This window comes from Terrapene carolina, unplaced genomic scaffold, assembly GCF_002925995.2.
Source record: "Terrapene carolina triunguis isolate 2854851 unplaced genomic scaffold, T_m_triunguis-2.0 Scaffold120, whole genome shotgun sequence".
In the NCBI taxonomy this organism is placed as follows: domain Eukaryota; kingdom Metazoa; phylum Chordata; order Testudines; family Emydidae; genus Terrapene; species Terrapene triunguis.
In genome coordinates, this window is record NW_020664471.1 from 10606190 (window position 1) to 10622180 (window position 15991).

At 40.2% G+C, this 15991-nt stretch overlaps 1 protein-coding gene across 1 annotated transcript in view; it reads left to right on the plus strand.

Annotated features, from left to right (window-relative positions):
• Nucleotides 1–15991, plus strand: part of TTC7A (tetratricopeptide repeat domain 7A) — a 272869-nt gene that overhangs the window by 178452 nt on the left and 78426 nt on the right. Inside the window, exons 16-18 of the mRNA XM_024210692.3 lie at nucleotides 4060–4176; nucleotides 6993–7090; nucleotides 14722–14856. Of these exons, the coding sequence (XP_024066460.1) occupies nucleotides 4060–4176; nucleotides 6993–7090; nucleotides 14722–14856 (350 nt within the window). The remainder of the gene's footprint in view (nucleotides 1–4059; nucleotides 4177–6992; nucleotides 7091–14721; nucleotides 14857–15991) is intronic.

Here is a 15991-nt window from a genome sequence, read left to right on the forward strand (position 1 = left end):
GAATCTCACTTTAAGGCAAGATATAACAATTGGTGAAGGAACACTGTAGTTTCAAACAGAGATTTATTTTTTCTTTAGGATTTTGGAGCAGTACAAAGGGGATATAAGAGGAGCTGAGGAACTAGACCTGTAAGTTCAGAAATCCCTCAAGAATATGTGGGCATATTCTGCAAGTGCAAGTGAAATCTAACTGTAAAGCTCTGTACAAACTAATCCATCTATCAAAATCAATCTTGTAAAGAATTAATTTGAAATAATTAACATTGTCATTTATTTGTATTGTGGTAGTGACTAGAGGTTCATATTTGGGGTTGGAACCCTTTTATTCTATGCATTGCACAGACATAAAATTTAACAAAAGAAACCTACATTAAGGATCTTACTATCTAACATAAAATAGAAGAACAGCTACCAGTTATTTTCCATCATTATCTTCCCTGGGATTATTCTCATTAGCAAGAATGATCTGCGTATCTTTCTCTCTCTTCCTACCATGGATACTAGCAATTTGCCTTAACCAAAATCACTTTGTTTTTATTTCCATTGAGTAATGGAATTATCCGTTTCTATACTGATAATTGCAATACTATTTTTGTATGTTTAATCTGTTATGAGTCTACTCAATTAATATTGCAAGCACCCTACAAGAGTGCAATAAAAAGAATATTAACAAAACACAATAAAGTCCAGTCTATGCACACAACTTTTATTTCTGTTGATGGGAGTTGCATGTACACTCTGATGGGAAACTAGATCCATTGGGTTCATTTGTAGCAAGAGTTTTTCTATCTTCAGAATAAAATCAAGAGCTAGAGATCAAAGTGACATTGTCATCTATTTAATTTGAGTGTTTTCTTCTTTATTGTTGTAATAACCTCTGAGAAGCTAGGAAATATAATTAGTCTTACGTACTGATTTCGTTTCCACCTGACAACCGTTATGTATTACTGCATCTCTAGTGCTTCTATTGTCAAGATAGCTTCCGTTTCTTTGTGCCATTTATGTTGTTCCCCTTTGTGCACCAGCCTTGTTAATGATATTATAACATAACCATTGGTAAGAGTTGTTCACATTAACTGTTGCAGCAGTTAACCCAGTATTGGTATCTTTAAGATTCGGTAATGTTCCACTGCAGAAATAGTTGCTAAAGAGTTAAGTGTTTTTTCTACCCTTGTGTGCTTGTGTCTCATGATTGAAGATAATGTCCTGCTGAGACTTAGTTGTTTTTTTCCCAATTACTATCTTTCCTGAAATAGAACATTGCATATTCATCCAAGGAAGCTTTCATACATTGAGTGTAAACAAGTAAGTGGTCTAATGATGAGAAGAGAAATAATTGCATGTATTTGTCTCTTTAGTGTTTAATTGCTGTGTTAAAGCATGTAATACGGTTCATTTATCTGTGTGTGTAACTACATTATCTATATAGATAGATATGACAGAGAAAGGAAACACTCTTATATCCTCACTTTATAGCATCTTCACAGGTATGGCACCAGTTGCTTCATCCCAATGTTCCTTTATTCCATTAATATTGTATTTGGTAGTTTGTAACATCCATGACTGTAGACTCACCCACTGATTATTGCTCTTTGTCCTCGCTTTTCTGGTGTGTATCATGTGACTCCTCCTGCTCAATAGATTCCTGAAAACCTCATCCATTGATATCTACATCAGGCCCAAAACTTATGTTTGAGCTAGAGCATGTCTTCTAGAAAGAGATACAGTCTTGCTTTATAGACCATGATGGAGAATCCGTCGCATCCTTAGCTATGTTGTTCTAATGGTTAATGTTCATTGTTAAAAATATGCATCTTATTTCTACTCTGAACTTGTCTAGATGTGGCTTCCAACCATTGGATCTCATTATGCCTGTTTCTGCTAGATATAAAGAACAATCTAATATGAGAAATTTCTTTCCCATGTAGGTTCTTGTAGGCTGTGATCAAGTTACTACTTAACCTTCTCTTGGATAAACTAAATAGATTGAGGTTCTTTAGTCTCTCACTAAAAGGAATATTTTCCAGACCTCAGATAATTTTCCTAGCTCTTTTCTGAACTCTTTTTAATTTTTCAGTATTTTTTAAAGTGTATTCCAGTAATGGTCTCACTGAGGTCGTAGACCGAGATAATACTACCTCCCTACTCCTATTTGATATTCCCCTACTTTTATATCTGAGGATTGTGTTTGCTCTCATTGCAACAGCTTTGCACTTGAAGCTCAGATTCATTTAGTTATCTGTCATGACCCCCTAAGTCCTTTTCATTGTCAGTGTGTTCCAGAATACAGTCCTTCATTCTATAAGTATAACCTACGTTCTTTGCTCCTAGATGTATGACCTTGTATTTGGCTGTATTAAAACATGTTGTTCAAATGAACCCATCTTATCAAGGCATCAGCCTGTTCCCATTATTATTTATCACTCCCATTTTTTGTGCCATCTTCAAATTTAATTTTTAAGTGCACACCTTGTAGCATTTGTGGTGTTCTTATTATCCATGGACCAAATCCTAAAAGTTTATAAGCATCCATGTTTTAGTGGGAGCACCTGATTTTAATGGGAGGCTCAGCATGTCTCAGCACTTGATATGTTGTTACTAGCATTTTTCAAGCTCAGATCAGACAGAAATAATGGTGGGTGAGTGAAGCAACCAGAGGAAATGTCCAAGGGAATATTTGTTCCTGGCTGCCTTTTCTCACTTAAATTTGTAGCATGGGAGTCTTGTTGGATCCTGACTGCTTCGGTATGTTCTGAGGAGTGCATTCTTCTTCCGTGTTTGGGTATAAAATTGCTACAGTTTCTTTTAGTTGTGGACTTCTCCATAGTGATCCATGTCACCTCCAGACTGAAATGTGCTCTATTTGGGATTACATCTGAAGGCCACATGGAAACTTTGATTAGTGCAGAAGTGCAGAATGTGACTGCCCACTCTGCATATTACTGTAGATCTGTGCTCCATAGTCTATGTTGGTTAATTTCCAAGTGCAGTTGAAGGTGTTGGTTTTGATCTATAAAACTACCATGGTTTGGGTTTTGTCTGCTTTTGAGACAACTTGTCTCTGTAAAGTCAGTGGGGTTCCACATGGGCATAGGGTCCATCCTCACAGTTCTGACTGGAGGATCAGGGACCTATTTTATTACTGCTGTATTTTAATGTATATCTATTTTAGATGACTCTGCTATCGTACTGAATTAATTAGAAATTCAGTATTTTGCCTTGATTTTACAGTAACATATAAAGGAAAGGGCTAAATTTAAATTAGTAAATAAGAAACTTAGTATCTCACCAATTAAAAAACCAAAGCAAGTTAAGTGGCATTCTAGCAGCAACTGATAGGTTGTGTCAATAATGATTCCTTCTTATAACCTCTCCGTGCCCTAATTCTGCTGCATGTCAGCACTCGGTGAAAATACAGTTTCTCTAGGAATAAGAATAGAATGTGCAGTTATATTAGCTAGGACAAAAATTTACAAGGGCTATCAACCTTCTTGCCTCAGGGCATAAGATGATCACCAGCTAGGATCAGGAAGAAATGTTTCCCTTCTGCAGATAGGATTACATAATTGGTCAGGTGTAAACAGGGGATGGTTTTGTTTATTACTCACCTTTCTCTGCAATGTATGTTATAAGCCAATGCCATAGGAAGGATCCCAGACTAGAAGGATCATTGGTCTTGGCAACCTGTGCATTATGGCAATTCTTATGAGGTTTTTTATGCTGTCTAAAATAAAAGATTCATGGTGTTTTTAAATACTGGTTAGCTTTGAAATGCATTGTTTCTAATACTGCCTTGCTAGATCTGTCCCACCAATGTGACTGTGGTCAGGGAGTATTGTCAATGCTCTGATTTCCTGTGGGATATCAAACTTGAACTAAAGAGACGTGTCTCATATTCTAGTGAGGCTATTTCCCCCACTCCACCCCTGAGCCAGATGCACAAAGCAAGTGACAATGCTATCTGTTGGGAGCCAGCTGGAGTGTTGATAGATCTGTGTACTCTGTGCATGAGATCCTGGCAAAGTCTAGTGTTTCTTTTTTTTTTTTTTTGTCTTGTAGCTTACTCTTCACCAAAGTAAAGCTAGAACGGGTGCATGAAGGACCTGAAGAAGCTCTGGTGACCTGTAGACACATGTTGCGTATGTGGCAGATGGTATATAACTTTTCACAGCACAGGTAAGTTTTTTATGTGCAGTCTGACAAATTTGAGCTTTGAAATGGAGATATAATTAACTTATGATTTAATTTTCAAGATATTCTGCTCTGCAGAAAGGCAACAAATAATACAAATTTTTAAAAATATATAGTAAAGCCAAGATCTTAAGAGTTATTTTTATATATAATTCCATCCTTCATAAAAATAAGGATTTGAGGTTAAAGAATCACTTTTTGGCCAAGATTTTCAAAATTAGGCATCTAAATCCACACTTACATGGCCTGACTGTTTCTAAAATGCTGACCACCCATCAGCTCCCATTCCAGTCAATGGAGCTATGTTCTTTGATATCAGCAGAAGACAAAAATTAAATCACCTCTCTTCTACTCCTCACTATTACCCTGCTTAATACATGTAAGGGTCGTATTAGCCCTTTTCGTGAGAGTATCACACTGGAAGTTCATGCTGAGTAGGTTGTCTGCTATGGCCCTTTTCAGAGTCACTGCTTTCCAGGATACAGCCCCCCATTCTGTAAGGATGGAGTATTTTCTTTGTTCCTAGATTTAGGATCTTGCATTTGGCTGTATTAAAATGCATTCTGTTTTAATGGGCCAAGTATACCAACCAATCCAGATCACTCTGCATGACTGCCCTGTGCTCGTCATTATTTATCACCCCGCTGATCTTTGTCATCTGCACATTTTATCATCTCTTCTATGTATAGGGATATAATTTAGTATCTCAGGTATCACTGCATGGTAACTGCTGTCAAACATTGACTTCTTAATGCTGACTTCTACCTACGTACAATATTCTACCTCACGTCAGTAAAGTTTTTAATGTAGTACTCCTCCACGTGTACTGCGCCATAAGCATGACATTGCTTTTAGGCGTCAGTCAGTAGCACAAGAAAAGAAGATCACTGCAGATGCTCTGTAGATACCTATATAGATAAGACAAAGATGCAAGAAGAATTAGGTCTTTCTTTCAGTTGTTTTAACACTTAAAGTTAATAACAGCAATTTCAAATGATATTTCCAAGTAAAATTCAGCCTGTGGGATACCATGGCCCAGTTCTGAAATGAGCTCTGTGAGAGAAGGTCCAAGTGATAGCATGGAGTCCCTTGGGGGTTCAGAGCCCATGTGAGGAATCTCAAGTAGAATTTCAAAGCCTCAGAAAAAACTCCTTAGTACTTCTACTGTGAGCACCACTAATAATAATAATATTAATAATAAAAGGCCTTCAGGCCACAAATATATAGCAGGCAAAGACAGTCCTTAGTTATATTTCACTATTATAAAGCTGATCTGTGATCAAAAATAAACCCAGAACACAGACATGAAATATCAGATGAACCAAAATCTCAGAATGCAGTCCATGCCCGAGGATTGATTAAACTCAAAGATAAGGCCTCCAGATCAATTATGCTTCCATGGTAACTTTATTAATGTTCCTGAGATAAGTATTACCTAGATAGTGAGCAGTGTACTCTGATGTGTGTCTGAAAAGAGTGGCAGGAAGCAGCCACCTTTCCTTTTAATACTTTGGTGAGTGGTGAGAGCAGACATCATGATCCCGCTGTTCTTCTTTGAGTGATTGCTCATGTCAATTCCAATTAGGTGTGTGCGCGCCGCGTGCACGGTAGCCAGAAGGTTTTTCCCCTAGCAGTACCCATCAGGTCGGACCGGGCGCCCCCTGGGGTCACGCCTTCATGGCACTGAATATAGGGCCCTGCCAACCCACCACCACTTCTGTTCCTTCTTACTGACTGTGACAGTTAGCTGGAAAACTCGTAGCTCTTGCTTTGCAAGCGCAACTTCCCTAGTATCTTGAACATTTGTATTGTAAATAGTTTTGAGATAGGTTTATAGTAGTATAGTTTTAGTATAGTGTTAGAAGTGCTCTAATCATGAGATGTGTTTTGGTTCTTACCCACCTTCACCCCAAAAAAAACACCCACAAAAAATAAGTATAAATGGAGTTCTGCTGTGACATAATATAGGAGAGGATCTGCCTGGCAAAATATTCCATTTTTTTTCCTCTGGGATAAGACCCCCCCTTCACTGCTGCTGTTGCAGATGCCTCTGGATAAGACCATAGCTGGGAGCAAATGTATGTATCATAAATTGGGGAACAAGAACTCCTCGTAATGTAATAATTTTTTAAGTAGTAGCCTTTCTCCTCCTCCTCTGTTCAGGCAGAACAGAGGGAGATAGAAAGGTGCTAATCCTCTTGAAATGATTGGTTAGCAGGTATGTGGTAGGAGACCATTGGTGCAAGAGGAGTGGAACTGCCTTCACTATGAACCAAATCCTCATGCTAGCACCAACTCTGAATCGATGCAGAGAAGCAGTGGTCAAGGCCCCTTGTGCTGCCTTGTGGTGTGCTGGAGGATCTATGCAGCAGAGAATCCTCTGGCCCTGATTCTAGCCAGTAACAATGTTCCCGTGAACTGATCTGCAGAGACACTCACAGACCAAGGGTGCTGGGGCTTTCTGCACAGAACCCAAAGCTAATCAAATAAATTAGAGATGGCAAAGCCCTGTTAGAGCATCTTGTCCATCCCCTGCGTGAGCAAGACTGCTTCCTACTGTAAGTATCGAGTGTTATTTTCCACTCCACTTTCTTTAGTCTAAAACGATGTTTCAGCATGAACAATTTTCAGATCTTTTTGAGAAAAATCAGTAGAACTCTTTCCCCAGTACATTTCAACAGCCACTTCCCTGTACTGAATGGTACAGCTATCAAATCTAATGGCCATTCGATTGGATTACTGCATATTTTGAAGACCTAATTCTGTCAGTGGCCACCTAACACCATCTTGTTTCCTTACAGTGGCTCTGAGAAAGAAAGCAGTGTGACTGAAGTGCCGATGATCAAAAAGCACAATGGGATGCATCTTTCTCTCCCTGATGCTCACGATACTGACTCTGGTGAGGAAAATAATTTAAAAAAAACCTTCTCCTTTCCAAAACCAAATGCACATTTTCCTAAGGCAGAGAAAGTGGTGTTTTCTAGTGTTCTGGGCACTGGTCTGGGAGTCAGGCATTTTGAATTCTATTCTTGATTCTGTAACTGCCCTGGTGTGTGACCAGGGCAAGTCATTTCACTTATCTCTGCTTCAGTTTCCCCATCTATAAAAGGGACATAATGATACTTACCTCTTTTGGTAAAGTACATTGATATCTATAAATGAAAAGTGCTAGATATGAGCTTCCTGTTAGTACTAGTAGGTGAAAGTCCATGCTGTCGTATGGGTATAATTTATAAAGTTATGTGTTTAAAAAAATGGCTGAGAACTTAAAAACTGGACGGTAACAGGCAACATATCCCATTGATGATTCAACCTGGTGATGTTCTGGACAAAAAGAACTCTCAGCCATGCGTGTAGTTGTTTCCATCACAATCTTAACAGACAATCTAGGCTCTAGAGTGATGTTTGGGGTTATTGTCTGTAGGGGGGGCTGTGCTGGGAGATTTATTGGCAAATGATGGGCATGTGCTGCCATGAGGGGCTATGTATATTTGGAGTTATTGTGAATGCTGGTTGTGGTGTTGTGTGGGTGGTTGTGTTAATTTGTGTCTAGGAGGATTGTGCTGGGAGAGTTGTGTCAGTTTGTGTGGGTGGCCATATGAGAACTGGTGATTCTAACAAACTTTACAACTACTCCCTCAGACACCAGACATTGAGCCCACTGAGGGGGAAGTTATGTGAAGGTCTTGAATCCACTACCCAATGCAAACAGCATGTTGTAATGTTTTTAGCACATGATTATGCAAACTTATGCAGAGAGAAGCATATTCCACTGTACATGGCTTTTATAGATTTAACAAAAGCCTTTGACATGGTTAGTCAGTCAGGGCTTTACATAGTTCTGAAGAAGCTTGGTTGTACACCTATATTGCTAAACCTTGTGAAATCCTTACACAATGGCATGAAGGCAACTGTAATGTATGAAAACCAGGAATCTGACTCATTTAACATCAACAATGGAGTGAAGCAGGGTTGGATACTGGCTCCTACATTATTTAATATTTACTTCTCATTCCTGCTTTGGTATGTGTTCTGTGATGTTCGAGAGGTGTCTATCTTAGCACCAGAGATGACATAGGTTTGTTTAACATGTCAAGGATCAGAGCTAAGACAATGGTGAAGGAGATCACCATAAGGAACCTGTTGTTTACAGATGATGCAGCCCCTGTGGCTCACAGTGTTGATGCCCTACAACATCTTATTACCAAGTTCTCTGATTCATGAAAAAAAAATTGTCTAGCAATAAGCTTGAAGAAGACTGTTCTCATGAACCAAGGCTCTTCAGAACCAGTTCCGGATATCACCTTAGATGGTATTCATCTAGATATGTTGTTGACCAGTTTTGCTACTTTGGCTCTACTGTTACTGGCAATGTAGATCTTGATGCTTAGCTCACTAGTAGAATCGGCAAAGCAGACAGGAACTTTGGTCTTTTGCAAGACAGAGCCTGGAATAATAACAAATTGTCAACTAAAAGGAAAATCTCTGTTTATGAGACATGTTTTATCCACTCTTCTGTATGGCTCAGAAAATGAATGACTTATACCAAACATACCAAAAGTCTAAACAGCTTTCATATCAGATGCTTGCGTAAAATTCTTTGAATAAGATGGCAAGACAAGGTGACAAATGTGGAAGTGTTAAAATCATGCTCATATGTCATTCATGGAAATGTTGATTAGTAAGAAAAGACTCAGGTGGCTCGGACATGTCAAGCAAATGCCGGGATCCCTAAGAGTGTGCTGTACTCTGAAGCTCGCAAAGGATCTAGAAAGAGAGGCAGACGACTGCGCAGATTTCAGGATGCTTGCAAAGATGACTTCGTATCCTTTGGCATCTCTATGGATGATTGGGAAAGGAGTGCAGAATGCTGCTCTGGTTGGTGGAGCCAGCTTGTAGTTGGAGCGAGGTGTTGCAAGTCAGACTGGATCAAGCTTTGTGGTGACCGGCGTCAGAGGAGGAAAGAATCTGCTGCTTGGATTCAGAGCATTGCTAGTGCCTGGGTGTGCCCTACCTGTAGATGGGACTGTCACCCGCGCATCAAACTCAGCAGCCATCAAATAACTCATTGGCACATACACCGTGCTCTGTAAAGAGCGACAGTGCCATTGACTTGATGCAAACTTTTGGAAAATTTATAGAGGAGGAGGAATGACTGTATTCTCTGGGGCTGAGGAAGTAGTTAACGTTTAGAACAGATAGTTTAAAGGCGAGAACTTTCCTGGCTTCTCTCATCCTTGCCCTTATAAGTAAATCATTGGGTTTATCTCAACAGCACTCACTTGATTACAAAAAAAGAAAAACAGTGGCCAGGAAACAGTTAATTTGTGTTCACTATAAGGCCTGATGCTGGTGCATGCTCAGTGGTCCCAACTCCGATTCACTTAAGTGGGGTAGGGGGGCCCAGCAGATGGTATTCAGGGTGGCTAACTTGTGATGCCGTCTGGATAGCCATGGCTATGCTGCTGTTTTTAGTGCAGTAGTTCTAATTGAACTAGCGTGGGTATGTCTACCTGTAATGGAAATTACACTCTCAGCTGCAGTGTAGACTTACCCTTGGAGAGAAGGATACCACATGCAGAAAACGGCCAATTATTTTGTGCCATGTCTTTCAGTGTTAAATACACACCTCTTAGTAAATTGTGTAGGATTAAGATATATCCTCTTCAGATGGATAAAATGCATGACAAGCTTAGGATCTGACCTTACAAGCATTTATGCATGTGAACTTTACTCATGGAATTCATTGGGGCTGCTCCCATGTGCGTTTGCAGCATTGAGCCCTTAGTGTATATATTTATATCACTGTAATCTTATCAATTCTGTGCGCATCTATTCATGTAATTTTTAATCTGTTTATTCCATTTCCTTGTATTACCTTCTGCTATGATGAGTCTCCATACTTTGTTTAAATCCCCTTTTCCGTTGTCTGCATGAGGCAGGGTCATGCAGTATGAATTTGACTGATTGACGATAACAAGTCGAATTCGGCACTAATGTAAGAGTGTGCTGCTTCAACTGACTTACAAGGGAGTTAAGGACGCAGTCTCTGTGGCTGTGTCTTCAAGCACAGGCCTTTTGCAATGAGGCATAGTAGCCCAATGGGTAGGGGCAGGGACTCATGAGACTTGAGTTCTATTCCCATCTCAGCTATTGCCTCAGTACATGACTTTGGGCAAGTCACTTAAACCGAATTTTTTAAATTTTGTGTGCCTCAATTTTTGGTGTCTAACCTGAGAAAACTAGGTCGACTTAACCCCTGCACCCTCCACTGTAACTGATGCTGACTGCCTTGTGGAAGGAGCTCTGATTTGGGATCTTTCTAAATCATGCTCTTTTTTCCTTCCAGAAATCACTTTTGTGGCTGCCACATTATCAGGGGAAAGGGGCATTACTGACACACCCTTGAGCCATGCCAATCTCCAGAGATGATTTCAGCGCTTTCTCTCACACTCACAAGACTTGTGCTGTGTGCAGTCCATCTATAGGCAGGGAGCCCTTTCCCCTTCCTCTCCAATGTCCAAGTTTCAGAGTCCATGGTGTGTGGAGGTTGCTGTTGCTCCCAATGTGGAGGGTGGGTGATGCTGCAAAGACCTGATTTATTCCATGCACCCTGGCTGATTTGGGGAAAGAGTTCCAGAGATCTGGGCTTTCCAAAGTCTGCTTCTTTTTGTTCCCCATGTGAAGAAGGGGAAGAGAGGCTGCTGGGCTCAGTGCCCTAGGTTGAGTCCCTTTAGTCATAGTGGAAGGCCCTGCACCCTCAGCTGTAACTGGTGCTGATTGTCTTGATTTGGGATCATTCTGGAGCAGGCTCTGGTTTCCTTTCAGAAATCCCCTGGGAATATACTGCAGCGGAATGGTAATGTTCAGTCATTTCACACTCTCTGGAATCTTCACTGTAGGGAGGATTATTCGGATTGTTTGACACTATCTTCTCTTTCAGTTATACCACAAGGAGATTATTCTGTGCAAGAATCTTAGGCTGTATCTACACTAGCACTTTTGTCAGTATAACTTCTGTCACTCAGGGGTGTGAAAAAACACAGCCCAGAGCGACGTAAGTTACACTGGTAGAAGCACCAGTGTGGACAGCGCTATGTCGGCAGGAGATGCTACTGCCGCTTATTGGGGCTGGTTTAATTATGTCGACAGGAGAGCTCTCTCCCATCAGCACAGAGCAGCTACACTGGCAGCTGTATTGGTACAGCTGTGCTGCTGCAAGCTCTCTAATGTAGATATGGCCTTAGTTTTGCTGCCAGGAACATTATCTCCTCCTTGTTTTCTTCAGCTTCTCCTGACTGGAGAAGTGCTCCTAATTAAATTCACGGAGACCAGTCAGCTGCCTTGCTGTTTCATTCTTTTTCTGACTTGTGATATCATTTTGATTTTCCTCCACTGACTGATTTTTCACAGACACATATTAAACTTGATTCTTGGTCCCACGATGATCTTAGAACAATGCTTTATAACTTCTTTAGATACATTTATGTGACTTATGCAATGAGTAAAAACAGTTTTCTTTTTTTATGATTCCTTCTCCAAATGTGAGGAAAATTTACGGCAAGATGTAGACTTCATGGTCTGTCTAGTGAAGCTGTTAAAAAGAGAGACTGCAGTAAATAACTAATTGATGTAATAATGTATTACTCCAACATCTGCATGTTTTGGGGCATGAAATTGAAATGATGTGTGGGATTTCAGTGCTTTTTTGTTGTTTGATTTTACGTAAGATTTACGCTTCTATTGAAAGAGACAGTTTTGCACTTCTCTTGCCTTCTTTCTAAGATCAAGGATACATGAGCTTAATATGTGGGTATTTCCTCTGGCAGGAGACTATATCCTACCCTTGCATAGGAAATGATTTTGTGATCTCTACTTATTAATGTTGTTTATTATTTGTATTATCATTGCATCTACCATGATGACTTATGTTGTTAAGTGTGCATGGAAGAGGGAACAACTATAAATTAAGAAAATGTAAAAGCCACTTAGCTTATTAGACACTAACAGCCTTGTGCTGCAAGATGCTGAGCAACCTCAAGTCCCTTTGACTACCTTGCAAGTTGAGGAACTCAGCAGCTGGCAGGATCAAACTCAAATCACATACTTTACTTTTATTTGAAACTACCCAACTAATACATTGTAGGGATAGAGAGAGAACTATATTTTTGAAGTACAACTGAGAAATGATGTTCCCTAGAAAGTCTGCTTTGAAATAGATGGATACTTTACTAGCTTATAAGTGGGCATTCACCTGTATGGCACAGCCTGAACCTCGACAGAATACCAAAATTGCACTGAAGTGGTATAGTCTCCCAGATCTGTCTCAGAAGGAGATCAGGGTTTCCTTAGGCTCTGGGGATGTGAATGAAACAGACTCATGTCTGCCCTGTCAATGTAATCAGAACAGGTCCATAATTCATGGAAAGGGCTTTTTAAGTAACATGCTTCGAAAAAGACACTCTGAGAGGGGACAATCTTGGGAGAGAAATATATAATTGCATACTGTTTTTAAAGCACTCAGATAATGTGATGATGGTCACTAATTTAAGAATCAGGATAGATTGATTGTAGAATCAAAATCCCCCAAATAATTTGAAGCCATAATTATTACGTTACTACATTGTCATCTCTTGGGAACATTAGACCAGGAATGTCTTTGAAAATATGTAGGAACTTAAAGAATGCATTTAGGAAGAGAACATTTACATTTTTAAAGTGAGTTGTAGGGGGTGCATGCACCAAAAGCATTACAGGACTGTTTTGAAGTTTTGCTGCTTAAAATGAATGACACTCAGTAGTGAGATAATGGAACAAATACACCCCATAGCAATGCTAGCCTTCCAGTTGTGTGTTTGGATTATCCTCAGACATTTATGTCTTACAGGCTCTGAGTTGTATAAAAGCTATGGGCCAAATCCTGCCCTGTGCTGCACAGGTGTCTTAGAAGACAAATGGGCAAAGGGAGCATCTTATTTTCCTTCCACCCAGCAACATCCACCGAGTAGGGCAGGATTCCAGCTCAGTGCTCATGAGAGCACTAGACGGGGGATCAGGCTGCTGTGCCTGCTGGCACTCCACAGCCCCAGTGGATCGTGGACTGCTGGCAAGGGAGTGTGGCTTGGCAATATGTGTGCAGCATACTTCTGCTGGGAATGCAAGCAGTTCCTTTTAAAAAGACAGCAGTGTATGCCTCACCACAGGTTTTGTACCCATCTGTTCCCTCCATTGCCCCGAACCATCCTGGCGGAATGTCTCTAGGTAACAAAGCCTGCACTGCTCCTATCATGTGGCTCCAGAAAGCCAAGACAGGGTATAACCCTAGGATCATTTGGTCTGCAAGGTCAATATTTAGCAGTGCGTTAAGGAATAATGTTGTCTGGGCAACAGTTTCTGTCACAGCAGCTCTTTAGGGAGGTATTCTCAGCCTTAGTCACATTTACCTACTTTCTTGACATTATTTTAGAAGCTTAAAACCAAACACTGATTTTGGATCAGGTTTATTTTTCCTCCCATTTTGTAACCTGTTCTTAGGTGATAGGCATTCTGGTACTCCCTAATACGCATGGGCACATGATCCTGCTCATGCCCTGCTCTGGAAACCTGTGAGCACTCTGTCCATGCACCACTTTAAGGAACAGTGTTTGATACGGTATTCTGTTTGCAGAGATGGCAATTCTGAATGTATTATGCTTACATAATAGTATAGGACATATTAAAGGTTAATATAGTCAAAGCTCTGAGCTTTTTCCACTACCCAGGTTTAAAAGAAAAATCAAGCAGGTGTCTAAACCAGTGGAATGATATTGATGTTACTTGAAATTTAGATGCTGGGTGAATTGTTCTGACCAAATTTGTAATATTTTACCGAGATTTCTTATTAATAGTCCATAATTTGTAGTTTGACAGTGTGTTTGTAAATAAATCTGATTATTAGCGAGTATTTTATCATAGATTTGATTTGGGAATTGTCCTTTCCAGATGATCAAAATATGGTTTCTTCCTTGAGGTTGCTAAGCAGACTTTAGTAAAATTACTGTCTGTGTCTTAGAGCTAGTCTACACTGGCAATGCTGAAGCGCTTTACCTGACAGCGCTTTAACGTGGCCAGTGCTCTAAAAAAACCACCTCCACGAGGAGCGTAGCTACCAGCACTGGGAGTGCGGCTCCCAGCGCTGGTGCACTATCTATACTGGCGCTTTACAGCGCTGAAACTTGTTGCGCTCAGGGGGGTGTTTTTTCACTCCCCTGAGTGAGAAAGTTGCAGTGCTGTAAAGTGCCAGTGTAGACAAGCCTTTGTTTGTTTGTTTTGAGCTGCAGCCCCTGAGTAATCCAGGGGTCTGGAAATTAAATTAATGTGTTACAAAGTACAAAGATGCAGGGTCTGATTCTCCATTCTTTTACAACAGTTTGAAGTCATTGGAGTTACACTAGCATAAAACTGGCACAGTGGAGTGAAGAATCAGACCACAGTCTTTAATTAGCCAAGGAAAAATGATGGATTATAAATTCATTGTTGTTTTGTTTTTAGGCTCACAGCGCGCCTCTTCTGTTGCTGCTTCACGACTGGAACAGGCCATGTCTGAAGTAACTATGCAGAATACTGCCCTGAGGCAAGGACCTATGCAACTATGGACAACCCTTGAACAAATCTGGCTACAAGCTGGTATGTCTCAGTGTTTTTGCAATTAGTCACCGTGCAGAACTTAAAAAAACAGAATGAAAGTAATAAATTCTAGAGCCATTTGCAAATAATCCACTATGGGTGAGCTTTTTTAAGTGAATTTATTCCTCTGAGGTCCTTCTTCAGGGCTGACTCTGATCCCACCGTTGATGATAAGATTCCCATTGGCTAATGTGGGACAAGGATGAGTTGCTTTCTCTGTACATTTTTTGTGAGTTAAAGTACCATTCTTGTAAGGCTAACCACATCCCTCTTGTTTGTGGAATTCAGAGGAATCAACTCATCCTGCTATTTGAGAGTCTTGAGGTTACATAGAATGAAATAAACATTGTTGGGGCAGATTCTCAAATGACATAAATTGTCATAGCTCCATTGACTTTAGTTTTCTGTATGTGATATGTATTTGTTATATTAAATACACCAGACATGATACTTCAGTATCAGGATTTTTTCAACTTTTGTATCTCCATTCATCCTTTAACATACAGAAAACTCTTCGGGCTTCACTCTGAGAAGTGTTTTTAAAAGAATGTAGTGGGCACATTTTTATTAAAAATGTACTTATTAGTGGAGGCAGTCTGATCCTTTTTTGCTGCTACTTACAGGGGAACTCAGCAAAAACATGTATTGAATATTCTTTCTACCAGGGACAGCTCAATCTTTGCCAAGTCTTAAGTGAAAATTATTAAACATGCATGAAAAAATCCCCACTTCATTTTCCCTTTCCTTGCTTGAATATAAGAACATAAGAATTGCCATACTGGGTCAGACGAAAGGTCCATCTAGCCCAATATCCTGTCTTCTGACAGTGGCCAATACCAGGTGTCCCAGAGGGAATGAACAGAACAGGTAACCATCAAGTGATTCATCCTCTGTCACCCTTTCCCAGCTTCTGGCAAACAGAGGCAAGGGACACAATCCCTGCCCATCCTGGCTAATAGCCATTGATGGACCTATCCTCCCTGAACTTATCTAGTTATAACATCCTCAATCTCTTGAGGATAGATAGTTCCTTGTCTTGTGGAGAACCCTCAGCTTCTTTATGGTGGGGTTCAAGGGTGGGACATATTTATGCTTTATGTAAATGGAGGGATAGGAATAACCTAGACTTGCATAA